Source organism: Dendropsophus ebraccatus, chromosome 2 (assembly GCF_027789765.1).
Source record: "Dendropsophus ebraccatus isolate aDenEbr1 chromosome 2, aDenEbr1.pat, whole genome shotgun sequence".
Taxonomy (NCBI): domain Eukaryota; kingdom Metazoa; phylum Chordata; class Amphibia; order Anura; family Hylidae; genus Dendropsophus; species Dendropsophus ebraccatus.
Window position 1 is genome coordinate 211,386,389 of NC_091455.1, and position 26,882 is coordinate 211,413,270.

Genomic DNA, 26,882 nt, shown 5'->3' on the forward strand with positions numbered 1-26,882 from the left:
AATGTTATCACTTTTTTTTCAGAATTCAGAAGTTCCCTTTAAGTTGTAGAGCCAAGACCTCAACATCTGTACGAGGCCCCAACTACATGTGTGATTTATAATACTGGTGTCTTCATATATCCCCCCTCCCCCGACACTAAGACCCAGATGACACCACGTCCACCTTTTCCTTCCAGCTTTATGCTGCTGCCGTTTACTGACCTTCATTTGCTGTCACTTTTATGTCGCTGACAGTGGTTTGTGTTGCCACGTAACAAGCGGGTGTGTTTGCCAGCTGAATATACTTGTCCTGTATGGGCGGCTGAGTCATCACGAAGCTGCGCATCACATTTTCCTAGAATTAAAATTTGACAATTATAAAAAAAAACTTGTTTTGCAGGATCTGATAAACTATAATTCTCTACAGGTTGGCAGAATATATGCCCAAACATCCCTGCACTATGGCCTGTACACGGATTATCTGAGCCCCTGTTCCCGCGGTCTGTGGCCGGCAGGGCTGGCATCAGCACCAGGCTTACTAAGACAAATGCCGGGCCCACAGCTGCTCTAGGGGCCCAGTCCTGGTACCACACTTTTTTGAACAGGGTTTCACAGTCAAAAGCAGAAAGCTTCTGAGAGCGGAATGAGTCATGATGATACATGGAGATTGAGGTCATCAGGGATGATATACAGTGATGGCCTCTCACAGGGCGTTGGCGCACAGGTGACTGAAGCTTTTATAAGTTATATCCCAGCAGGACCTTCCGCAGTCAGTCTCTGTTCTGCTGTCCATGATCTTTGACCCCCCTCCCCCCACTCTGTGTCAGGCTGAGCAACACTTACTGACTCCTGCTGTCTACTTATCATGTTTAAGGGGAACTATCAGCAGGTTGGACAAATCTAACCTGCAGACAGCTCCCTAGTGGGCAGGGGGCACTGAGCATGCAGGTATGTGTCTTATCTTTTGGCACAGTTTCCGTGCAGTTCAGCGTTTGCTCCATGGTCTGGTAAGACCGTTAGGAGCACTGGGGGGCCGTTAGGAGCACTGCCCGCCCCCATAGTACTGTTCCACTTCCGTCTGGCCAACCCTTCTAATGATAGTCAATGGAGCAGTCCCAATCGCCGCTATGGGGGCGGGCAGTGCTTCTAACAGTCGTAACGGACCTTGGAGCACACGGCTAACTGCACCAGAAGTCGGTGTCTCCTGTGCAATATGGGGGCTATCAGCAGGTTAGATACGTCTATCCTACTGATAGTTCCCCTTTTAAGTGTTGTGTACCTGTGGAGTTCCAAGGGACTGAAAGGAGGGGGGGAGTCCTGCAAACAAGGGAGCGTCTGCAAACAGCAGACTTGTGAGTGTGATGCCCGAACTCTGGGGCTTTCAGAAATTGGGGAATCCTGCAGAGTTCACTGTCAAGGGGGGAAGAAGGAAGAAGCAGCCTGTGCAGGATTAGGTCATATGTATGGCCTGGGGTGTCAGGAAGAAAAGGGGGGAGAGAAAGGAAGGGGGAGCATTGTGTGCCAGGCAGAGGATGGTGACATGGTGAGTCCGTCCCACTGTGATCAGGAGATACAGATGGGGAAAGATACACAGCAGCCGCATGGTTCTTCTGCTGCAAATAATTTGTTTGTATCTGCACAAAGGGGCCCGACGAGGCAACGTCGCCCAAGGGCCCACAACAACCTGGAGTGGGCCCTGCCTGGTGGTCACTACTGGTACGGTGGGAGTTATGATCAACACACTGATGCTATGTTGCGGCCAGTGATTGGCCACAGCGGTAACGTATTGGTACGGTGCGTCATTGCTGTGGACATGAGTGGCAGTAGAATGAAGAGACCTAGGTCAATGTGCGGCCATCGTGATCTGCTGGATCCATACAGAGGAAGGAAACGCAAAATAAGGGTAGCTTCACACGTACCGTATCGCTGCGTTTTTATCGCTGCGTTTTTACCGCTGCATTTTTATCGCTGCGTTTTTGGTGCGATTTTTACATGCGAGTTTTGATTTTCACATGAAAATCATGTGAAAATCAAAACGCGCATGTAAAAAGCGCAGCAAAAACGCAACAAAAACGCAGCGATAAAAATGCAGCGGTAAAAACGCAGCGATAAAAACGCAGCGATACGGTACGTGTGAAGGCACCCTAAAGGGAAGTCGAGCGGTTACTTCACCAGCAGAATAATTAGCCGCAACAACTGTGTACACATCACACTTCATGTCTGTGTGACTTGGCACAATGTAAAAGGGTATGTGCAGACTGAGTCATTTTGACGGAAACACGTCACAGAATTCTCAGCATGTCCTCCCCACATCATCACACCAGCAGGGGGCAGTGTGTCCTCCCCACATCATCACACCAGCAGGGGGCAGTGTGTCCTCCCCACATCATCACACCAGCAGGGGGCAGTGTGTCCTCCCCACATCATCACACCAGCAGGGGGCAGTGTGTCCTCCCCACATCATCACACTAGCAGGGGGCAGTGTGTCCTCCCCACATCATCACACTAGCAGGGGGCAGTGTGTCCTCCCCACATCATCACACTAGCAGGGGGCAGTGTGTCCTCCCCACATCATCACACTAGCAGGGGGCAGTGTGTCCTCAGATGGTGGACAAGGAGCTGCTTATGCTTGTTGAGGATCAAACAATCCTCTCCTGGTGTCTGGGCCATCCGGAGCCTTTTCACATAACCACTACTCCCAATATCTTCTAACAGCTGGGCCTGGGTCAGTGTTTCCCAACAGGTCAGGTTTTAAGGATTTTCTCAGTATTTCACAGGTGACATTGTTACAGGCATCCTCTGTATGGGATATCCTCAAATCGTGACCTGTTGGGTATAGTTGAGGATTGGAGTTGAGAAACACTGATCTAGATGGCTTCAATTCATCAATACCCCCATCCTGCTTCTCTCTGTCCAGTGATGAGTCCTCTCTGACAGTCTGTCACTTGTGCAACATAGAGTCATGTCTAGCTGGGAGCCATCTCTCACCATAAGGTACACTACCCAAAAGTAGCCTCTGAGAACCTTTTTATAGAGCCGCGGGAGAAGCATTTTTACATCCTCGAGTGTAATGACCCCGAGGTTAATGAGCGCTCACCTGTAATGACTATATATCTACCTGACACAGAGCTGCAGGACCAGTTTGGCAGCAATCCAACATTTCTATCTGGGTGCACAGTAAGTTTACACTAGTTATATACCGGCATCTACAATGTATTGCACTGAAGAGTTATATAGCGGAGGTCCTGAAGAGGCTTTGATATGTCACTATATACGGCCAGACACTTTGCAGAGAAGCCGATCAGCCGTCCTGGTGTACACCGGCCAGTCAGAGGCCACACAGACATATTCTCCTGCCCCCTGTTTAACAATGGACTCCTATGGACACATTTATGTACAATGTATGGTTATGTTCACATGTAGTATTTTCATCAGTCTTTTATCAACCAAAACCAGGAGTGGGTAAAAAAACACAGAAACTGAGTAAATCTTTGCATTATAATTTTGGTTGAAAAAAGACTGATGAAAATACTGTGTGTGACCGTAGCCTTAGCGTGTATAAGAGCTTACAAAAACATGGCCACTTTCCCCCTACTGTTGTCTCCAGTTTGGCCGGGGTTTTGAAACTCAGTTCCATTGAAGTAAATGGAGCTTAATTGCAAACCGCACCTGAACTGGAGACAACAGTAGATAAAAAGGGGCCATGTTTTTGTAGCGCTGGATAACCCCTTTAAAGGGAAAAATCAGCAGGATAGACAAATCTAGTCTGCTGATATTTCCCTATTGCACAAGGGGCTGCGAGGATGAAGGCAAGTCTCTTATGGTGGTTTTACACGGAGCGATAATTCGCCCAATCGCACGATTAACGATTTTGAATGAACAATTTTTTTTTTATAACGATCGGCGTTTAGACAGAACGATACATCGTACAGAATATTCGCTTTGCGATCGTTTAAGCCTATCTCACACATAGGGGAAATCGTTGAAAGACTGTTTACACTGAACGATCTGCGAATTTTTTGCGAACGATCAACGACGATTTGAGAACTTGTTTAAAGATCAAAATGAACAATTTTTCGCTCGTCGCTTGATCGTTCGCTGCGTTTACACGTACGATTATCGTTCCAATTCGACCGTTATCGTGCAAATTCGAACGATACATCATTCCGTGTAAAACCACCATTAGGCTGCATTCACACGTACCGTAAAATTGTCCGTGGTCGTTCACATGATCCGTGTCGGGACCCGCACAGCGAAAAAATAGGACATGTCCTAGTGCGGATTGCGGACAGATCACCCCCCACTGCCCTCACATCATGCTCTCCTGTCATTGTTGCTGCCTGGGGGGGGGGACTCCAGTTAGGGGATCCATGTGTCATCTTCGTCTCCCTGCTGAAATAGTGATAGACGGAATTATAATGGAGACCTATGGAACTTTCGGTGCATTGATTAACGTCATCATTACCCCACATTAAAGGAAGTACTGGACCCCCGGGGCAATCTGGTAGAGGAACATGGTAACCTTCACTGCCCAGGACAGGATTATCAATTTCTCCATTGTCTTGGAACTATCTGGCTGTATTATAAGGGCAGTGAATGGCGGCATTGTGCGGATATTGTTGTTGGCTCAGTCATCTGGCCTCAGACACAGAACACTAGAGGGAAGCGATCACTTGACAGGTCACATTCCTTGGCACTGTATATATCCTAGGTTTAGTGTATATACCAGCCCTTAGATGTATAACTATATGGTTTATTATGTATTTTTTTACACTTTCAACAGCTTATTTCTGTATAACTTAGACCGGTCTTGCAACTTCTGGGGAACTTTACCCCAATGGGGACAGCAGCTCAGGACGGTGTGAACAGAAGCCAACTGGGATGATCAGGAAGGGGATAGTCCTGGGATCAGCTCCCATACCCCCATGGTACAGGTACAGCCAGGATATTACCTATTATAACACAGACTATCGCTCTCCAAGCTGATTACACACCAAGGTATTAACTGAATGGCGACCAAGATACACAATCACACTCTACAAGAACAATAACTTATCTACGTAATTAGCAAACCGGATAGATGGCGGCTCCTGCCAGATCCTGCTGAGAGCCCCACGTGTATAGAAGTCCTCACTTATCTGCTCCTTCAAGGGCCAATACCTGCGATCAAAGGGCAAGCGCTGTCTGCCAGATGCTTCACACCCCGCCCCGTCTATAAAGGAAGCCAATAAAAGAGGCCGCACTGCCGCACACGTAGGCCAAAATGACAGAATATGAAATATTGCATTGCTTAATTGTTCTGGACACGTTGGCAGTGATTTCTTGTATTGTTCGTTTGTTTTCTGGATGTCATTTTGTAGACGGACTGAATTAAAGTGTTCTTATTACACGGCCCGATGACTTTGTGTAAGCAAACGCTGATCTGCTAGATAGGCACTCGCTTATGGAGCCCATACACTGCCCGATAATCAAGTCAGCCCAATTCAGCCGATTATCGCCGATCTCCCCTACGCGCATCTCCGCCCGTGCCATAGACTCCATTCTATGGTCGGGCGGATTCCGCCATCCGTCCAAAGAATGAACCTGTTTGTTTGTTGGATGGACAGTGGAATTCACCCGACCATAGAATGGAGTCTATGGCACGGGCGGAGATGCACGCGGCTGTGAGCAGGGCGAGCTGCAGAATCCGTGGCGGGTCCACCTGGATTCCTCAGTGTGAACATACCCTTAGAGATCAGAGTGTGGAGAGTTAGGGCCCTATTACACCAAACGATTACCAGTCGAACTTGGCCAACTACCAGCTGTTCCGGGCGTTAATTGTATGATGTAGTAGCACACAAGACCACGATCAACCGACATGCATGATGTCAGCTGATCGTGGTTTTTCAACATGTTAAATTGGCCTGATCATTTCAGCGACAGTCTACTGCTCGGAGTGGCAATAGGAGTGGTGCAGGTGATCGCCGCTGACTACAATGGGCAGCCTGGATGATTTAAGGATCGTGCGAGAAGCCCCCCCCCCTATCTGTGGCCCCTCCTGCTGCTTCCTGTGCCCCCCTCGCTGCTTTCGGCTTGCTGTCAGTGGGTGTAATAGTACAGACAGCTAGCGGGGAATGAGGGGGAAGCGAGCACTGACCTGACAGGTTGGCACTTGCTTTCCCCTCGCCGTGTACAGCCTTTAGGAGAGCAGACATGGAGGACAAGTGGGAAAGTTTCCATAAACTTGTGATATGTGATTAGTGATATGTGATTAGCGATAATCTTTCCGTGTGTTTGTGGCAACCATCAAACGACTAATGAAAATTCGCTTGTATGTTATTGATCGCATCTTTTGAGCTGAACAAAAAATCATTGTTAACCAGTAGCAAATCTATCAGTGTATAAGCACAGCGTTATTACGACCGTTCATATAGGAATGATTGTAATTACTGATCAGAACTAACGAGTATCGTTCCACGTATTATGGTGAATGATTTCCGGTCGTTTATCGGAGAAATCGTAAATTGCTTTGTCTAATAGGACCCTTAGTAGGACGCTTCTGTACACCTGAACCACCAAGTTTTATAGAACCCACAGACCACCAGGAATCATGGGCAAAACAATTCTCCCACCGGGGATACAAAGTGATCAAACCACCGCACAAATATTACTGAACTCTGTCCAAGTCTCTTCACCTGAATGGTAACGCTGCTGTGTTATGGTGCGTTTACACAGAGCGATTATCAATAAGCGATAATCGGCTTGTGCAAATACAGCGGACGATCAAGCAATGTTTGAGAAATCGTTCACTGTGATCTTTAAACATGTTCTCAAATAGTCATTGGTCGATTGCAGATCGCTTTGTGTAAATAGTCTTTCAAAGATTCACCCTATGTGTGAGATGGGCTTAAGCGATCTTAAAAACGATCGCAATAACGATTTTTCTAACGATTTATTCATCTAAGCGTTGATCGTTATAAAAACCAAATCGTTGCTTCAAAATGATCGATTGGGCGAATTATCGCTTTGTGTAAACGGATTATAATCCGATCCCGACCACTCACATATCTACGGGAGTAGTCACCTACGTCACCGTTTGCTTCCTTTATGGATGGGATCAGGTTAAGATCACTGTAATTTGCTGTAATGCGTCTTTCCGGCTGATCTGGGAGGAGGAGGTGATTATACTCTGTGCTGTAGTAGATGTTGTGTACTCTGGGATTACCGCGTCTGTGATCTCTGTGCATTTTCCCCGATTCCTCATTAACGCTTATAATCTCACTTATCTCCTCCGCTCATCTGTCTCCAATCCTCGTATTAGTGGACAAAGCCAAGAAGTCACTACCACTACGCCTCCTGTACTACGCCTGGGTTAACCCTTTAAGGCGGCCCTGTATTTTGGCCTTCTTTGATTTCCACCCTCACATTGTAAGAGCCAAACTTTTATAATTCTCATATGAGGGCTCGGCTATATTCTAATGGAGCCATTTAGGGTTCATAAAATGAACTGAAAAACTGTAAAAATCAAAAATAATAATAATAAATATATTTTTTTTAATTGACAAATAAATATTATATTTTTTTGTAGATTATTTTTTACATTTTTTCAAATAGTTTTTTGTATTTTGTTTTATATTCTGCTATTTCTGCCCAACACAAACAGGTCACCCCAATAGGAGAGCCATAATGGGTCTTTCACAAAACAACTTTTTATTTCAAATCGACAGGTGCCAGAAATTTGTAATTTACTTCTATTAAAAATTCTCAGCTGCTGTATGCCCTGCAGGAAGTGGTGTATCCTTTCCAGTCTGACTCTCTGCTGCCTCCTCTGTCCATGTCAGGAACTGTCCAGAGTAGCAGCAAATCCCCATAGAAAACCTCTCCTGCTCTGGACAGTTCCTGACATGGACAGAGGTGGCAGCAGAGAGCACTGTGTCAGACAGGAAAGAATACACCACTTCCTGCAGGGCATACAGCAGCTGATAAGTACTGGAAGAGCTGAGATTACAAATCTATGGCACTTTCTGGCACCAGTTGATCAGAAGGAAAATAAATTTGGGTGAACAAGCCCTTTTAGCCTTCAGAGTAGGATAAGAGCGGTGTGATTGGCCACAACTGATTGGGCAGCCCCTGTGCCTGCACCACCACCATTGTGTACTGTTATAACAGCTCACATACCATGACAGTGCACCACTGTCTACACTACTCCCATCCTATTTGTATATACTCTGTATAAGAGTATGGACAGAGGTGGACAGGGGTCACGTGACCGGACTGCCAGGAAACATACACAGCAAGCTCCTGCGTCCTGTGTGATCTGACACTTTTCTATCACAGCATTTTTTAAATAATGGCGGCAGTACTACACACCCCTGACTGCAGTGATATATGGGAACTTTTTTATGATTTTTGGCTTAGTTTGGCCTCGTTCCTTGAAATTGTCTACCTCTATACACGTCTGCTGTCAGACGGCAGCACGCCAATGACAAGACAGTGGAAGCCTCAGGGAATCCTAACAGCCGGCGGCCTCCATGGTCCTGAGGTCTGTGTGCTCAGTAAATGCTGGGCAAATATTTGGCGACTGACACAAGCCTGATGAATAGTCCTCGCTGACAACCTGTTCCCACACCGCATCTGACGCCTCCATTATCACATGTACAAAAGTATCAAACAGAAGGTGTCAGGCGACATCTTCACAAGAAAGGGCTACTAGGCTAATCTATACAGGGGAATATGTGGTGTTCCACCACTGGTGTTTCTCTCTCTCTCCTGTGCACCTGTCAAAAAAGCCTTTTTACTCTCAGGTTAAAGTAGTGGATGAAGTGTATTAAGTTTCCCCACTAGGTGTCAGTGTTTTCTATGTCCTTATTTATATACACAGCTGAAGGTAGTCATGGGTTAATGTTTTATGTATACCATGTGTTTTTTTGCTGAACAATCGGAGATGGTCTTCTCTTCTTAACATATCTCTTTTCTTCTTGCATACACTCACACCCCACCACTCACAGGCAGACATTTTGAGGCCCCTGTAGGAGGAGTTTCACTGGTGAGAGGAAGGATATAAGAGACAACAGTCCCTGCAGAAGTTAAGCCAGGGCCTGGCTTATGCCAGGACCCCTGTCAGGGACAGAAGTCAGTTGAGTCTGGTCACTGAAGTGAACAGATGCAGTTAGAGACCAACAGTTCTTTTAACTACCACCGCTATATCTACTATGCAGTGCTAAGCACACCCAAGGGAAAGTAGTAACCAAGGAACACGTCTAGAGCTCAGGGCAGTAGCCTGACAAAAGAGGAACTAGCCTCGATAGGACAAAGCAGCAAGTACCGAAGGCCTACGTATCCTATCGAGCAGTGCAGGTAACTGAGAAACGGCGGACACCTAGCTACATCCAGATAACCACGGCGGGGCTTGTACTACCCTACTGGGACAGTTCTACGATACCAGGGGGCAGAAGGTGGTCAGACACAGTCTATACACAAGTACAAGTAATACTTAACTATTGAAGATATCTCCAGGAATACTGAACACATACCGCAGCGTGCCATAAAGACTGAACACATAGCGCAGAGTGCCCGCGAAGACTGAACACATAGCGCAGAGTGCCCGCGAAGACTGAACACATAGCGCAGATTGCCCGCGAAGACTGAACACATACCGCAGAGTGTCCGCGAAGACTGAACACATACCGCAGAGTGTCCGCGAAGACTGAACACATACCGCAGAGTCCCCGCGAAGACTGAACACATAGCGCAGAGTGCCCGCGAAGAGTGAACACATAACGCAGAGTGCCCACGAACACTGAACATAAACCGCAGAGTGCCCACGAAGACTGAACACATACTGCAGAGTGCCCGCGAAGACTGAACACATACCGCAGAGTGCCCGCGAAGAGTGAACACATACCGCAGAGTGCCCGCGAAGAGTGAACACATAACGCAGAGTGCCCGCTAAGACTGAACACATACCGCGAAGTTGCCGTAGACTTAACATCATTTGTGATCAGCAAACAAAATGTATAGGAGCTTAAAACAAGGGGGAGAGTCATCAAACCTTGTGCTGAGTGGCTGTTGCCCATAGCAACCAATCAGATTCCAGCTTTTATTTTTCAGAGGCCTTTTTACTAGGAGTCATGATTGGTTGCTATGGGTTACTGACCAATTAGATATGGTAACGGCTTCACTGCACAAGGTTTGATGAATCCCACCAGTTTTACTCCATGTGAACTGGCCCATAAAGGAAAGCAATCAGGACAGTTGTGCAGAGTATAGAGCTACTGTGCGGCTCCCCGATGCCACCAGTCACATCTGCAGCAGTCGCTTTACATCAAGGAAAAAGGAGTTTTAGTCCAGCGAGAGAAGGGCGACAACTAGTCATCTCGGCACTAGTGACATTCCGCCTGTCACTAGTCATGGCTCTCTGCCTGTCAATCATCCCTGCGCTGCACGCTGACAGCAGTGAGTCGTGACTAGTGACAGGTGTCTCCCCGCCCAGATGACTAGTTGTCTGCCCTCTCCCAGCCTTGCGCCGGAATATAACTCCTTTTCCCCCAATGTAAAGCGACTGCTGCAGACATGGCTGGTGGCCTCGGGGAGCTGCACAGTAGCTCTATACCAGGGGCCCCCAAACTACGGCCCGCGGGCCTCATTGCGACCCCCCGAGGCTGTTTATCCGACCCCCGCCGCACTTCCACACCGCTGCCTATCCCTGCCCTTGCCCCGTATCCACGCCACCGCTGTCATCATCCCCGGGTGGGCCCCTCGCACTCTTGGAATCCCTCCGGTCAGTCGCCGAAAGGATCCCCCAGCAGGTGCAGCAACGTCATCACTGCCCCTGCCGGAGGATACCTCAGAGATCATTTCCAGGTTACATCCGGGCGGGGGGGGCGGTGGTCCGTGCGGCGCCGAGGAGGCAGGCTGCAGGGCAGACATCACACACTGCTCCGGGATCTGCGGTCCATAGCACCGCCCTCCGGGGGGTGGGGGGGTGATGGGTAGGTGTGCCCTGGATGTAACCTGGAAATGATCTCTGAGGGATCCTCCGGCAGGGGCAGTGATGAAGAGAAGAGGCCAGGAGAGATAAAGACAGTATTAGGTGAGTATAATTATTATTATGGGGGACATTGCAGGGGGACAATATAACTATATGGGGACATTGCAGGGGGACAATATAACTATATGGGGACATTGCAGGGGGACAATATAACTATATGGGGACATTGCAGGGGGACAATATAACTATATGGGGGACATTGCAGGGGAACATTATTACTATATGGGGGACATTGGGGAGATGGGGAGCCCGCAGCCCTACAGCAGAGATGGGGAGCCCACAGCCCTACAGCAGAAATGGGGAGCCCGCAGCCCTACAGCAGAGATGGGGAGCCCGCAGCCCTACAGCAGAGATGGGGAGCCCGCAGCATTACAGCAGAGATGGGGAGCCCGCAGCCCTACAGCAGAGATGGGGAGCCTGCAGCCCTACAGCAGAGATGGGGAACCTGCAGCCCTACAGCAGAGATAGGGAGCCCGCAGCCCTACAGCAAAGATAGGGAGCCCGCAGCCCTACAGCAGAGATAAGGAGCCTACAGCAGAGATGGGGGGCCCACAGCATTACAGCAGAGATAGGGAGCCCGCAGCATTACAGCAGAGATGGGGAGCCCGCAGCCCTACAGCAGAGATGGGGAGCCTGCAGCCCTACAGCAGAGATGGGGAGCAGCCCTACAGCAGAGATGGTCTAACTTTGCTGTGCGGAACTCGATGCCGTGAAGGCTGGTCATGTGTTAATAGTTCTTTGTTGTTTTGTTCCTTGTTTTTTTTTTGCTTTTTTTCTAACTATGCAGTGATTGTTGGTTATGAAAAAATGTATAAATAAAACCTTTAAAAAATAAGAGATGGGGAGCCCGCATCCCTACAGCAGAGATGGGGAGCCCGCAGCCCTACAGCAGAGATGGGGAGCAGCCCTACAGCAGAGATGGGGAGCCCGCAGCCCTACAGCAGAGATGGGGAGCCCGCAGCCCTACAGCAGAGATGGGGAGCAGCCCTACAGCAGAGATGGGGAGCCCGCAGCCCTACAGCAGAGATGGGGAGCCCGCAGCCCTACAGCAGAGATGGGGAGCCTGCAGCCCTACAGCAGAGATGGGGAGCAGCCCTACAGCAGAGATGGGGAGCCCGCAGCCCTACAGCAGAAGAGATGGGGAGCCCGCAGCCCTACAGCAGAGATGGGGAGCCCGCAGCCCTACAGCAGAGATAGGGAGCAGCCCTACAGCAGAGATGGGGAGCCCGCAGCCCTACAGCAGAGATGGGGAGCCCGCAGCCCTACAGCAGAGATGGGGAGCCCGCAGCCCTACAGCAGAGATGGGGAGCCCGCAGCCCTACAGCAGAGATGGGGAGCCCGCAGCCCTACAGCAGAGATGGGGAGCCCGCAGCCCTACAGCAGAGATGGGGAGCCCGCAGCCCTACAGCAGAGATAGGGAGCCCGCAGCCCTACAGCAGAGATGGGGAGCCCGCAGCCCTACAGCAGAGATGGGGAGCCCGCAGCCCTACAGCAGAGATAGGGAGCCCGCAGCCCTACAGCAGAGATAGGGAGCCCGCAGCCCACAGCAGAGATGGGGAGCCCGCAGCCCTACAGCAGAGATGGGGAGCCCGCAGCAGAGATGGGGAGCAGCCCTACAGCAGAGATGGGGAGCCCGCAGCCCTACAGCAGAGATGGGAGCCCGCAGCCCTACAGCAGAGATGGGGAGCCCGCAGCCCACAGCAGAGATGGGGAGCCCGCAGCCCTACAGCAGAGATGGGGAGCCCGCAGCCCTACAGCAGAGATGGGGAGCCCGCAGCCCTACAGCAGAGATGGGGAGCCCGCAGCCCTACAGCAGAGATGGGGAGCCCGCAGCCCACAGCAGAGATGGGGAGCCCGCAGCCCTACAGCAGAGATGGGGAGCCCGCAGCCCTACAGCAGAGATGGGGAGCCCGCAGCCCTACAGCAGAGATGGGGAGCAGCCCTACAGCAGAAGAGATGGGGAGCCCGCAGCCCTACAGCAGAGATGGGGAGCCCGCAGCCCTACAGCAGAGATGGGGAGCCCGCAGCCCTACAGCTGTTGCAAAACTACAATTCCCATCATGCCTGGAGCTAACGCTGGAGGGCGGAGGGCTCCCCATCTCTGCTGTAGGGCTGCGGGCTCCCCATCTCTGCTGTAGGGCTGCGGGCTCCCCATCTCTGCTGTAGGGCTGCGGGCTCCCCATCCCTGACCTACACTATTTGCTGGGGAGCACTGCCAAGCAGAATGCTGATGTGTCTGAGGTTTGCAGGCTGCCAGGGCATGATGGGAGTTGTAGTTTTGCAACAGTGGAAGAGCAATAGATTGGGAAGCAGATGGGCCTGTATTGTAGCCTGAAAGCTGTCTGAGCATGATGGGAGTTGTAGTTCTGGGGCCCAATGCCATACAGCACACAGACAGGTGATTTTCAAAGGCTTTAAGGACATGATGGGAGGTGTAGTCACAGAAAACCATAAATTAGGGAACACGGCTATACAGAATGCCAACGGGTCCATTGTGAGGGTCGTCAGGGCATGATGGGAGTTGTAGTTGTGAAAAAGCAGGAGAGCCGCAGGTCTGGGACCACTGCTAATGGTTCAAAAAGCTTTCAGGGCAGCTGCTGCCATACAGAATACAGACAGGTCAGTACTGTGCTATCAGGGGATGATGGGAGTTGTAGTTTGGGGGAGCACTGCTATACAGAATACAGACAGGTCAGTACTGTGCTATCAGGGGATGATGGGAGTTGTAGTTTGGGGGAGCACTGCTATACAGAATACAGACAGGTCAGTACTGTGCTATCAGGGGATGATGGGAGTTGTAGTTTGGGGGACCAGTGCTATACAGAATACAGACAGGTCAGTACTGTGCTATCAGGGGATGATGGGAGTTGTAATGGAAGTTGTCCGATAATCGGTGATGCCGGACTATCGGATGTTTTTCGAGTTTTAGTCCGAAATCCCCTCAGATTTCTCAGTCCCAGAACATTACACGTCAGGATTGGGCACCGCCGTCCGCCTGGGCTCGCTGGGAGCTGTAGTTCGTCACGATATGGCAGATGATTGACAAGCCGGTGTCACATGACCACCCGGAGGGATGGGTGGGCGTGATGACGTCAGACGCAAGGAGGAGGCCAGCTGATACCTGAGATCGTGTTAACCTCTTCCTCCCTGGGGGACGGCGTCATCTGATGGCCCGGGTGGGCGGGGCCTGGCGGTGGCGGAGACAGTCAGCGGTCCCGGGGTGAGGGCAGTCAGCAGCCGGAGCGCGATGTGACGGGGCCGCCGCCGGCTCACACAGGACATGGCCACCAACAAGTCGGTGCTGAGCCTGGCCACCTTCCTGTTCGGCCTGGCCATCGGCTTCATCTTCTGCTATGTGATCGTCAGCATCGCCCTGCAGGAGAAGCACGAGCACCCGGCCGACATGCTGCACAACGACCCGCACGGGCGCCACATGGAGCAGCACGAGCACCAGCAGCTGCCCGGGCACATCATGGACTTCAATGCTGATGCCCAGCAGCACCACGGTAAGGGCTGACCCCCAGCAGTGCCCCCGGAGACATACTGACCCCCAGCAGTGCCCCCGGAGACATACTGACCCCCAGCAGTGCCCCCGGAGACATACTGACCCCCAGCAGTGCCCCCGGAGACATACTGACCCCCAGCAGTGCCCCCGGAGACATACTGACCCCCAGCAGTGCCCCCGGAGACATACTGACCCCCAGCAGTGCCCCCCGAGACATACTGACCCCCCGCAGTGCCCCCGGAGGTATACTGACCCCCAGCAGTGCCCCCGGAGGTATACTGACCCCCAGCAGTGCCCCCGGAGACATACTGACCCCCCGCAGTGCCCCCGGAGACATACTGACCCCCCGCAGTGCCCCCGGAGACATACTGACCCCCAGCAGTGCCCCCGGAGACATACTGACCCCCCGCAGTGCCCCCGGAGGTATACTGACCCCCAGCAGTGCCCCCGGAGGTATACTGACCCCCAGCAGTGCCCCCGGAGGTATACTGACCCCCAGCAGTGCCCCCGGAGGTATACTGACCCCCAGCAGTGCCCCCGGAGGTATACTGACCCCCAGCAGTGCCCCCGGAGGTATACTGACCCCCAGCAGTGCCCCCGGAGGTATACTGACCCCCAGCAGTGCCCCCGGAGGTATACTGACCCCCAGCAGTGCCCCCGGAGGTATACTGACCCCCAGCAGTGCCCCCGGAGGTATACTGACCCCCAGCAGTGCCCCCGGAGGTATACTGACCCCCAGCAGTGCCCCCGGAGGTATACTGACCCCCAGCAGTGCCCCCGGAGGTATACTGACCCCCAGCAGTGCCCCCGGAGGTATACTGACCCCCAGCAGTGCCCCCGGAGGTATACTGACCGCCAGCAGTGCCCCCGGAGACATACTGACCCCCAGCAGTGCCCCCCCCCCTAGAGGTGGTGACCGCCAGCAGTGCCCCCGGAGGTATACTGACCCCCAGCAGTGCCCTCGGAGGTATACTGACCCCCAGCAGTGCCCCCGGAGGTATACTGACCCCCAGCAGTGCCCCCGGAGGTATACTGACCCCCAGCAGTGCCCCCGGAGGTATACTGACCCCCAGCAGTGCCCCCGGAGGTATACTGACCGCCAGCAGTGCCCCCAGAGGTATACTGACCGCCAGCAGTGCCCCCGGAGATATACTGACCGCCAGCAGTGCCCCCGGAGACATACTGACCCCCAGCAGTGCCCCCCCCCTAGAGGTGGTGACCGCCAGCAGTGCCCCCGGAGGTATACTGACCGCCAGCAGTGCCCTCGGAGGTATACTGACCGCCAGCAGTGCCCCCGGAGACATACTGACCCCCAGCAGTGCCCCCGGAGGCGTACTGACCCCCAGCAGTGCCCCCGGAGACGTACTGACCCCCGGAGATGTACTCACCCCCAGCAGTGCCCCCGGAGGTATACTGACCCCCAGCAGTGCCCCCGGAGGTATACTGACCCCCAGCAGTGCTCCCGGAGGTATACTGACCCCCAGCAGTGCCCCCGGAGACGTACTGACCCCCAGCAGTGCCCCCGGAGACGTGCTGACCCCCAGCAGTGCCCCCGGAGAGGCATACTGACCCCCAGCAGTGCCCCCGGAGAAGCGCCAACCCCCTCCAACAGTGCCCCCGTGAGGTTGATGGACCTGACCTCCATCTTTCTCTCTTATGGTGTAGACACCATTATACACCCAGATACAGTGATTATATACTGATGTCTCTGTGTTCCGTCCTCACATTAGATCTGGGAGGGTTGTATTTGCGTTTCCTTTATATGTTCTTTATATGTTTCCTGCTGACATCTGCTGGATAGTGTATTACGGGGTATATTTTGAGTAGTAAAATCTGTATTTTTGGTATTATATGTTCTTTTGTTTAATTCTTGACAGTTCACGTGTGCCGGATACTCTGCTAGTAATACAACCATTTAATATATAAAATAGCGCGTGTTACGCCTCCACATATTTTTGAGCATAAATGCACAAAGAAAAAATCTGTAACATAAAAAAAGAATGTGAGACAGCTTGAGGCTACTTTGGCTCGTACCAAAGCATACCTGTGAGCCTATAAATACCTAGTGTGAACGTAGCCTTAGGTTGCCCCTATAGAGTTTTTAAATTGGTAAGACTTTAAGCATTTTTGGCAAGAAAATCCACCTCTAAATTTTAGGTCTGGAAGAAACAGCTGATTTGGGTCAGAGCCAACTTAAAAGGTGTTTATACTGTTATCTGGATCAGGAGCCAACACAATGCAATGTGGATTCTGTACGGGGTTTTAAATTCCTGTTGACTTCTATTGGCAAAAAAAATGCAACAGTAATGGTCCGTTTACACGAAGCGAAAATTCACCCAATCGAACAATTAACAATTTTGAAGTAACGATGTGTTTTTTATAAAGACGGAATGATATATCGTTTGGAAAATTCGTTATTGCAATCGTTTTAAGATCACTTAAGCCCATCTCACACGTGATCTTTGAAAGCGAATTTTTAGCGAACGAGCGACAATTTGAAAACTTTTGAAAGATCACGATGAACGATTTCTCGCTCGTCACTTGTTCGCTGTGTTTACACGTGCCAATTATCGCTCAAATGCTATCATTAGTGAGAATATTCGAACGATAATTGTTCAGTGTAAACGCAGCATAAGGGTCCTATGGCCCGATCATTTTAGTAACCGAGTGTCGATTGGCTAATCGGCCAGTATAGATATTGTTAGTGATGTCCATGCAGCCCTTGCCCAAAAACATGATACCTTACCTCTCCCCGCTCCTGGTCTTCTCTCCTGTGCTCCGCAGTTTGAACAATCGTACGATTAACGATGTCGGAGTAACGTTTTTTTTTTTCATAACGATCAGCGTTTAGACGGTATGATATATTGTACGGAAAATTCGTTTTGCGATCGCTTAAGCCTATCTCACATTGGTTAAATCGGCGAACGACTGTTCACACGGAACGATCTGTGAATTTTTTTCCGAGCGATCAACGACGATTTGAGAAGTTGTTGAAAGATCAAAATGAATGATTTCTCGCTCGTCGTTTGATCATTCGCTGCGTTTACACGTACAATTATCGTTCGAATTCGCACAATAATCGTTCCATGTAAACGCAGCAATAGTCTGCGATGTACTAAAATGTTCTGCAGCATGTCAGAACTGTCAGGAGGGCAGTAGGTTGGTTGGTTGGGGCCATGAAGGAGAGCTGAGGGCTCGGATGATGATGATGATGATGATGATGATGATACTGGAGAGAGGTGTAGTTACATGTAACATAAGTTCTGTTATTTTCCATTATCACGCCTGTTTAGTTTTCTGCCATTTTTCCCATTCACTGACGGCAAACAGAAACATAAAAGGCGTTCCTCACCCCGCTGACCCCGGTGTTGTGTGCGTTACACTCCCTCGATTATGGTGAGGAATGATGTGCGGTTACATTAAGTGTTTACACTCCATGAATGGCGACGTAAGACCCGGGGGAGGGAGGGGACGTCAAAGTACCAAGTGCCCAACTGGAAAATCCAGACTCATGGTGACTGCAGTGTATGTTGAAGCTCTTCTAGGGCGTGGGGTCCGATCTGTGGCTCTCCAGATGTTACAGAACTGCAACTCCCAGCATGACCTGACATATTCAAGAGTTTAAATTGTCACTGTCATCACAGTTAATGGGTTGAAGGGGTTACCCAGGATTAGAAAATCCTGTCTGCTTTCTTCCAGAAACAGCACCACTATTGTCCTCAGTTTGGGCTTCACAATTCTGTTTGATTGAAGTGAATGGAGCTGAATTGTAATACTGCACACAACCCGAGGACAGGGGTGGCGCTGTTTCTGTTTGTTTTTTTTTAACCTGTCATCTCGCATAACCCCCTTTTTAAATAGAGATTGATGTGGGACATCTCCTTCTTAAAGTGCTTCTTTATGTCAGACATCTCGCCAGTAGAGATGAGCGAACCTGGAGCATGCTCGAGTTGATCCGAACCCGAACTTTCGGTATTTGATTAGCGGTGGCTGCTGAAGTTGGATAAAGCCCTAAGGCTATGTGGAAATCATGGATATAGTCATTGGCTGTGTCCATGTTTTCCAGACAACCTTAGAGCTTTATCCAAGTTCAGCAGCCACCGCTAATCAAATACCGAACGTTCGGGTTCGGATGGATTCGAACCCGAACCCGGTTCGCTCATCTCTAATCGCCAGGGATCAGCAGTAATTGGTGAGCACAGCTTCCCTGCAGCGCCACCACAGGAGTACTGAAATATTGCACCATATCCATTCAAATCAAAGGACAGATCCTCTGTAAGAAGGGATGTTTTTTTGTAACTTGATATGACCCCTCTTGGGGGAGGTATCAAAGTTGGTTTCTAGAGATGATCAAAACTTGAGCATGCTTGGATTCGGCATTTGATTACCAGCGGCTGAGGTTTCACTCATCTCTCTATTGGTTTCCAAATTAGACGCCCCCTCTAAATCTTTGGTCCACCTCCTACAAAACTCCAGTTCCCAGCGTGTCCTTGGCAGGAGCTTGGACAGTCACTTGTCTGCTGTCTCTTCTATAAACTCTTCTCTTTGTCTCCTTCAGATGAGGACGTCCATGTTTCTGAAGACCTCTACAAAAAGGTGAGAATCCTGTGCTGGGTAATGACCGGCCCACAAAACCTGGACAAGAAGACGAAACACGTGAAGGCCACATGGGCTCAGAGGTGCAATAAGGTCTTGTATATGAGCTCGGAGGAGAATAAAGACTTCCCCACCGTGGGGCTGGATACTAAGGAGGGCAGGGACCAGTTATACTGGAAAACCATCAAAGCCTTCCAGTACGTGCACGACCACCACCTGGGGGACGCCGACTGGTTCATGAAGGCGGATGATGACACCTATGTTGTGGTGGACAACCTCCGGTGGCTTCTCTCTAAGTATAGCCCGGAGGAGCCTATTTATTTTGGAAGGAGGTTCAAGCCTTACGTCAAGCAGGGCTACATGAGCGGAGGGGCCGGCTACGTTCTCAGCAAGGAAGCCTTAGTGAGGTTCGTGAACGCCTTTAAGGAGGAGAAGTGCACGCACAGCTCGTCGGTGGAGGACCTGGCGCTCGGGAAGTGTATGGAGAACATCAATGTCAAGGCTGGAGACTCCAGAGACACCAGCGGGAAGGAGACCTTCCATCCGTTCGTCCCCGAGCATCATCTCATCCAGGGATATCTGCCAAAGACTTTCTGGTACTGGAATTACAACTACTATCCGGCCATAGAGGTAAGACCAGGACTCTTACACTGCCTAAGCCTCTTTGAGATCAGGGCTTTGAGGGATAAAGGTCTTTACAGATGATAGTACTTCAATAAGTCGATAAAGATGAGGCACTCACCCTTCTTGTCTTCCTAAAAGCAGATAAAGTTTTATTTTACATAACTGCAGGTACAGACACAGACATGTGGACGGGCGACAGCCTCTTTCGCGTGCGTTACTCCACGCTTCCTCTCGGCCCTACGTCACCACGTTCCCATACTCCTTTTCAAGACTTAACTATTCAAAAACCAATTAAAAACATATATTTATGTAAGCGTATAAGAACATGATACATAAAGGCACTTGCTTAATAGTATCCATGTAAGTCAGATCTATCATTCAGTCCTAATGGTCCAAGGGCATCTGTTTTCATAATTAATTCTGTTTCCCTTCTGAGTAACTTGGTATTTCTACCCCCTCCCTCCTCACCTGTAACAATCCCATAAAAAAATAAATTAGATATATCTCCATTATGTACAGTACGCATATGTGATATTACTTTAGGACATCCTTTTCCTGTCCGTATCGAACGCAAGTGTTCAGCAAACCTTACATACAATCGTTTTTCTTATATAGTAAAAACCGCAACTACACATCAGAGCGTATACTACATAGTCTGTACGGCATGTAATGAAATCGCGTATTTCCCACGTTAGACTACCTAGCCGCACAGACTTTGTTTCTTTTAGATACTTGCAATGGCTACAATGGCCACACTTATAATTACCAGATATTTTACTTTTATCTAACCAAGTATTTCTCTTCTCCTGTTGTGGGCCATAGCGTCCCCTGACTAGCATATCACGTATATTTTTACATCTCTTGAATGCCAGCAATGGTCTCTGCTTGCTAATATCCCTAAAGGCTTCCTCACCTTCAAGCATGTTCCAATGTTTGAGGATCACAGAACGAATCATGTGATCCATTGGGCCATGCCTGAATGTGAACACAAATCTCTCCTGTTTCTTCTTCCTATTGTTCTTTTTAACCAGTAGTTGTGATCGCTCCATTTTACTTGCTCTCTCTCTCTCTCGCCTTATCTATTATTTCTTTCGGGTATCCCCTATCCAACAGTCTCTTACTTAATTCATTCGCCTGCTCTTCAAACGATTGAAACGTACTGTTAATACGTCTCAATCGTATAAACTGTCCATAAGGGACAGCCTGCTTCTCATGATGGGGATGATAGCTCCTGTAATTAAGCAGCATGTTCGTAGCAGTAGCTTTTCTGTAACCACTAGTAACTACTTCACCCTTTTCGATCTGTAAGTGGACATCTAGGAAGTCTAAACGGTCCCCGCCAAACTGTGATGTGAAAGACATGTTGAATGGTGAAGTAGACTCCACATGGTAGACTGTAACGTAAGGCAGGAAAGTTTCTTGGTTAAAGTGTAGGATCTCCCATATCATCACCTATACACTGTCCTCCATCCCCCCATATCATCTATATACTGCCACCACCACCCCAATATAATCACCTATATACTGTCCTCCACCCCCATATCATCACTTATATACTGTCCTTCACCCACACCCATCGTCATCTATATACTGCCACCACCACCACCCCAATATTGTCACCTATATACTGCCACCCCAATATTGTCACCTATATACTGCCACCACCACCCCCCATATAGTCACCTATATACTGCCACCACCACCCCCCATATCATCACCTATATACTGCCACCACCACCCCCCATATCATCAATAATATACTTCTTTCCTGTATGATTATCAATATACACTCGGGTATATATGTGACTATACAGTAGGTTCTCCAGGATTCTGTGGTTAGGGTTGAGCACTTAATCTGGGTTCTTTATGGTCATATTAACCCTTAGTGACAAGGCTGATGTATGTAGACCAGTAACCAGTAAAAATGTTATAAGCTTTCCCCAGTACACCAGTTAGGGCCCTATTCCACCGAACGATTATCGTTTGCATAATCGTTAACAATTAACGATCTCAAACGACCACTATTGCGAAAGACCTGAAAACGTTCACTCATTTCCATGGAACGATAATCGTTACTTATGATCGTAATTGCGATCGTTTTTCTTCGCTATTTATTCGCTATTGCGTTCGTATCTATTGCGAACAACCGAACGATGTGTTATTCAATGCGAACATTTTGCGAACGAGCAACGATAAAAATAGGTCCAGGTCTTATAAAGCGATCAACGATTTCTCGTTCGGTCGTTAATTGTTAACTGCATTTCAACCGAACGATTATCATTTAGATTCGAACGATTTAACGATAATCTGAACGATAATCGTCCGGTGGAATAGGGCCCTTAGGACCTCCCCCCCCCCCCCCCCCCCCATTGCCCTGTGATGTGGACAGAGGTCACATGGGCTCTGACTTCTCTGCGGGACCCCATACACAGCAACCTGCCATGATCTGCCCTTTTTCTATCATAGCAAGCAGGAAGTTTCTCAGCAATTTGCTTTACAGTACAGTAAATCCATTAAATCAGACCAGACGGGCGAGCTTTCACACCCATCAATAAGCCGCTGCTCCGATCCTTACACAGACGCTCAGAACTGACATATATATATATATATACTGTGTATAGGGAGTCACCTTGAGACACTAATAAAATTTCTTTTATCCTTTTTATGATGAACCGGTCTTTCCGGTTGTGATATACTCTCAGGTTCCCGCATTCATTAGTCACCATGTAGGAAGTATACAGAAGCCTTGGCACTCCTTGTTCTATAGTCCTGGCATATAGGGATCTGCGACTGATAAGCCCTCCGTAATGCTGGCTAAATGTGACATAGACCATTCTAGCTAAGCTGTATAGGGCACAGAGTTTAATAGACTGGCTGAGATTAGGGGGTAAATAACCATTTCATATGTCATTTATTGGGAGAGACAGGGTCACTACCATCTGTACATACATAATTTACAAAGGACAGGAAGCAAGTACTATCTGAACCTACACAACTATAGAGAGAAAGATAGGGAGGCAGTACTATCTGTACCTACATCATTACAGAGAGAGGCAGGGAGGCAGTACTATCTGTACCTACATCATTACAGAGAGAGGCAGGGAGGCAGTACTATCTGTGCCTACATCATTACAGGGAGGAAGTACTATCTGTGCCTACATCATTACAAAGAGAGAGACAGGGTAGCAGTACTATCTGTGCCTACATTACAGACAGACAGGGAGACAGTACTATCTGCCTGCATCATTACAGAGAGAGAGAGACAGGGTAGCAGTACTATCTGTGCCTACATTACAGACAGACAGGAAGGCAGTACTATCTGTGCCTGCATCATTACAGAGAGACAGGATGGCAGAACTATCTGTGCCTACATCATTACAGAGAGAGACAGGGAAACACTGCTCTCTGTATCCACATGATATACAGAGATGAACAGGGAAGCAATACTGTCTGTGCCTGCATAATTGACTGGAAGACAGTACTATCTGTACCTTCATCACTTACACAGAGAGACAGGTAAGTGTGTGTATAATTTGTGTTCACACGTAATGAATTCTGGAAACCACAGCAGTACTGGTCATTGAACAGGTTTCCAAATTCATTTAGTTCTACTGATTTCATTAGAACAATGGCTGTTGTTGTGACACCAAAGTGCAGAGATGGTGTTTTCTTCCTGTCTTGTGAATGGATCTAAAAATAACCCTGCCCTGGATTCCTTCCTCCACTATAGTAAAGTCCAGCATTGTGATGTGTAACATTAGGCCCAGCAGTGATCTCCAGGTGTTCTTGTATTTCAGGGTCCCGGCTGCTGCTCTGACCTGGCCGTTTCCTTTCACTATGTGGACTCCACCACTATGTACCAGTTGGAGTACCTGGTGCACCATCTCCGTCCTTACGGGTACACGTACAGATACAATCCCGACTCCCGGATCGATGTAGAAAAGAACAACGTGAAGGACAAAGTGGAAAAAGATGTGAAAGTCGAGTAATGCGAAGAGCGATCACAGGGGATGGATAATAAACATATGTGACCCTCATGGAGGACGACGTCATCCCCCTATACGGACGGCATTGGGGGAGTTATGAGGGTCTTTTTTTATTATAATATGGATGGTCCATGTGGCGATCACATGACCCTCTGTGAGCCTTGTTACTGACAATCATAGGTGTAATCTGAGACATTCTGGCACTGGCCCTGGGCCCCGAGAACGGGATGCCGGTAAAGGAAAGCATTGGACCCTCCGAGGATGTTTGTTACATAAAGGAATTCTACACGCCACTTTAGGAAAGCTGCTTACACAGGGGTCCGGAGATCCTGAGCTGCACCGCCAGGGATGAAGCCGGCGGGCAGTATGCCAACATGGCTACAGATCTACTTCTGTGCAGCCTCCAGTCTGCATATATGATGTATACCAACACCCAGCAAGTATCGTGCGTATGCCCTATAGTGTTTTCTAGCACACATACACCATACTTACAGGGCACGACCCTCACCACACCCAGTAGGAGATACACAGCAAGCCATGACCTGGAATCACTCCTAGTAGTTGTGTGACCCAGATATGGGACAGGGGAATAGCCGGCTCCTCTTGGCCCCCCGGTTATGTTGTGTATATAATTTGTAGTCTATGAGTGGCTGTGGCTTCTCCTTCCCCCGTGCAGACATCTCGTGTTTTTCCCCAGTGTCCCAATAACATTGTTACGTTACAGGATTGCCATGTAAGCAGTTGCCTTATACTTGCCATATAACATCCTAAGCCCTTCTGAACACATTTCTATTGGTTTTCCCATCCCATCCATGAAGCCAATAGAGGTCTAGGAACCCGGAGCACAGATCCAGACCGTATAATGATGTGTCCGGGTATCGGGCAAATGCACGGACTGTGGAATCCATGGTCACGTCTTTTAGCCCATAGAACAAGATGGGTGCTGTTCTGTCTGCAAGTGCAGGCTAGTTTCTACAGATGGGTGCAGGGGGCCTTAGACTGAAGCTTCATGTTAAGGGGCTTGTTAGGTGAAAAGTGTCATACGACGCCCATCAGCTAAAGTGTATAGGGGGCCTCCTGGCTCTCCCCCCGATGGCAAATATTGAGGGAAAAGGTTCAGGCATGTTGGATTTCAGATGCCCGATTCTTTTCAGAACGATAAGCTGTCACCAGAGGAGTCTGACAGCTGCTTATCCCGCTATATACACATGAATACTTGGTCACTCTTTCATATATTCTATTTTTGGGGACTTTTCAGATAAGATGTGAAGGCGGACCAGAGACCAGGTACAAAGGACATTCCTCACTTGAGAGGAAGGGGGGGGGGTCCTGCATATATTATATATATTAGCACCATGTAATGCTTTATTCTCCCTCTGGAGGCACTGTAGGGAAATTGAGCACTTGCCGCTAGCTTCCATTGCCAGTAACAGCACTGTGCCCTCTGTTAAAGGGGAACTATCAGCAGGTTAGATGAAAGTCTCTATTGCACAGGAGATGCAGAGGATGAATATATATCTGTTACCTTCCCCCTCAGCGCCATTCCAGTGCAGCCAGTTGTGTGTTCCATGGTCCGGTGAGACTGTTAGGAGCACTACCTGCCCCCATAGCGCCCATCCGCCCCCATTCTAATAATAATGGAGCGGACGGGCCGGGTCGGCGCTATGTGGACGGGGCAATGCTCCTCACATTCTCACCGGACCGACTGCATCGGAACGCCCCCGAGGAGGAAGGTATGAGACATACTATAAAAGACATACCATCCTCCTTGGCATTTCCTGTGCAATAGGGACATATAAGCGGGTTAGATTTGTCTAATCTGCTGATAGTTTCTCTTTTAAGCATATTATTGGGGATTATAAAGAGCAGACAGTCCCTTTTAAGACTGCGGCTGTTGCAGTCAGCACTGTGTACATAGCGTTATCTAGCGGAGCAGTGCACCATCTCGTTGGCCTTGCCTCCATGCTTATCTTACTGCATCGTAAACCTTGTATGTATCGGCAGCTATATAATATATATATATATATATATATATATATATATATATATATATATATGTATGTATATGTGACATTTTGTAGCTCGTGTTATACTAGTTTACTATTCAGCCTATTGACAATCAGATTCAGTGGTGGATCTAGTCATTAACTTGGATAGGGAAGAAGATTACTGCAACCCTTTTATTAAGTGGTGTGTCAGCAGTCGGAGTGCCAATGAAGGATAGACCATGTTTTTTATTAGGCTGGATAAACCCTTTAATGTGTATGGCCAGCTTCAGTCTTATATACAATTGCCATTGGATAGTAAGTGTGCCTTCCATTCTCTTTGATCTTGCACTTTTGAGGATAAAATAGCCTGAGGGTTGGGTGGGGGGTGGGGGAGGCTGTATAAGAATCCTTAAATGTACAGAATCTATATAACCTTTTTATAAGCTATTATCAAGAAGGGACCAACATGCACACTTATAAGATTTACTCTTGTGGCTTGTGCATGGCATCCTGCAACCTTATCACTTTTTTTTTTTAATGTCTGAAAACTTCTTTTATCCAAGAAGTTGTTCAGGATTAGAAATACAGTGCCACAGTCGCCCCTCAGGCCATTTGGGGTATTGCGGCTTAGCCTTGCTGACATGGGTGTAGCTGACCTTCAGACAATTAGTGAAAGTTGCAGGAGGGTGTAGAAATGGTGTGTAAAGATAGGAAGTCTTAAGCGTTTGGGTGTAGTTTACAATGCTCTCCTCATGACGGGGCCACTTTAGGGACTGAATCGCTTGAACCAAAGAGTAATTTTTTTGTGGTCGCCCATGACATAAGATTTTTTTCTGTTTTCTTTTTTTTATTGTACCCTTTGTGACACCACAGTGTTGGAGTTGAGGCTCCTTCCTGGAGGCCTCTGTCATCCACCATTATTTATTTCTTTTTATTTATTGTGCCTACGGACTAATATAGATAACATACGGGCTTCGTTTTTTGACTTTCTGACAATGGATGGGATGTACCGCAGAATTATTTGGTGTTTTAAAATCTTGTAAATTCTATGTTTTTAGCAGGAATTTCTTGGATGGGGATGGGATGGGGAACCTTCTGATCTCCAGCTGTTGCAAAACTACAATTCCCATCATGCCTGGACAGCCATAGGCTGTCCAGGCATGATGAGAATTGTA

The 26,882-nt window shown here is 48.9% G+C and overlaps 2 protein-coding genes across 11 annotated transcripts in view; one reads left to right on the forward strand and one right to left on the reverse strand.

Annotated features, from left to right (window-relative positions):
* Positions 1 to 26,882, reverse strand: part of ASNS (asparagine synthetase (glutamine-hydrolyzing)) — a 108,696-nt gene that overhangs the window by 36,183 nt on the left and 45,631 nt on the right. For 7 of the 10 annotated variants that reach the window (XM_069959382.1, XM_069959381.1, XM_069959384.1 and 4 more), the window contains one exon: positions 202 to 334. The gene's annotated coding sequence lies outside the window, so the exon portion shown is untranslated. The other 3 variants (XM_069959389.1, XM_069959390.1, XM_069959391.1) reach the window with 3 other exon arrangements.
* Positions 14,103 to 26,085, forward strand: LOC138783990 (glycoprotein-N-acetylgalactosamine 3-beta-galactosyltransferase 1-like). The gene is made up of 3 exons (XM_069959394.1): positions 14,103 to 14,514; positions 19,072 to 19,739; positions 23,531 to 26,085. Exons 1-3 carry the CDS (start codon positions 14,289 to 14,291, stop codon positions 23,720 to 23,722), a joined length of 1,086 nt encoding a protein of 361 aa, XP_069815495.1. The 5' UTR covers positions 14,103 to 14,288; the 3' UTR covers positions 23,723 to 26,085.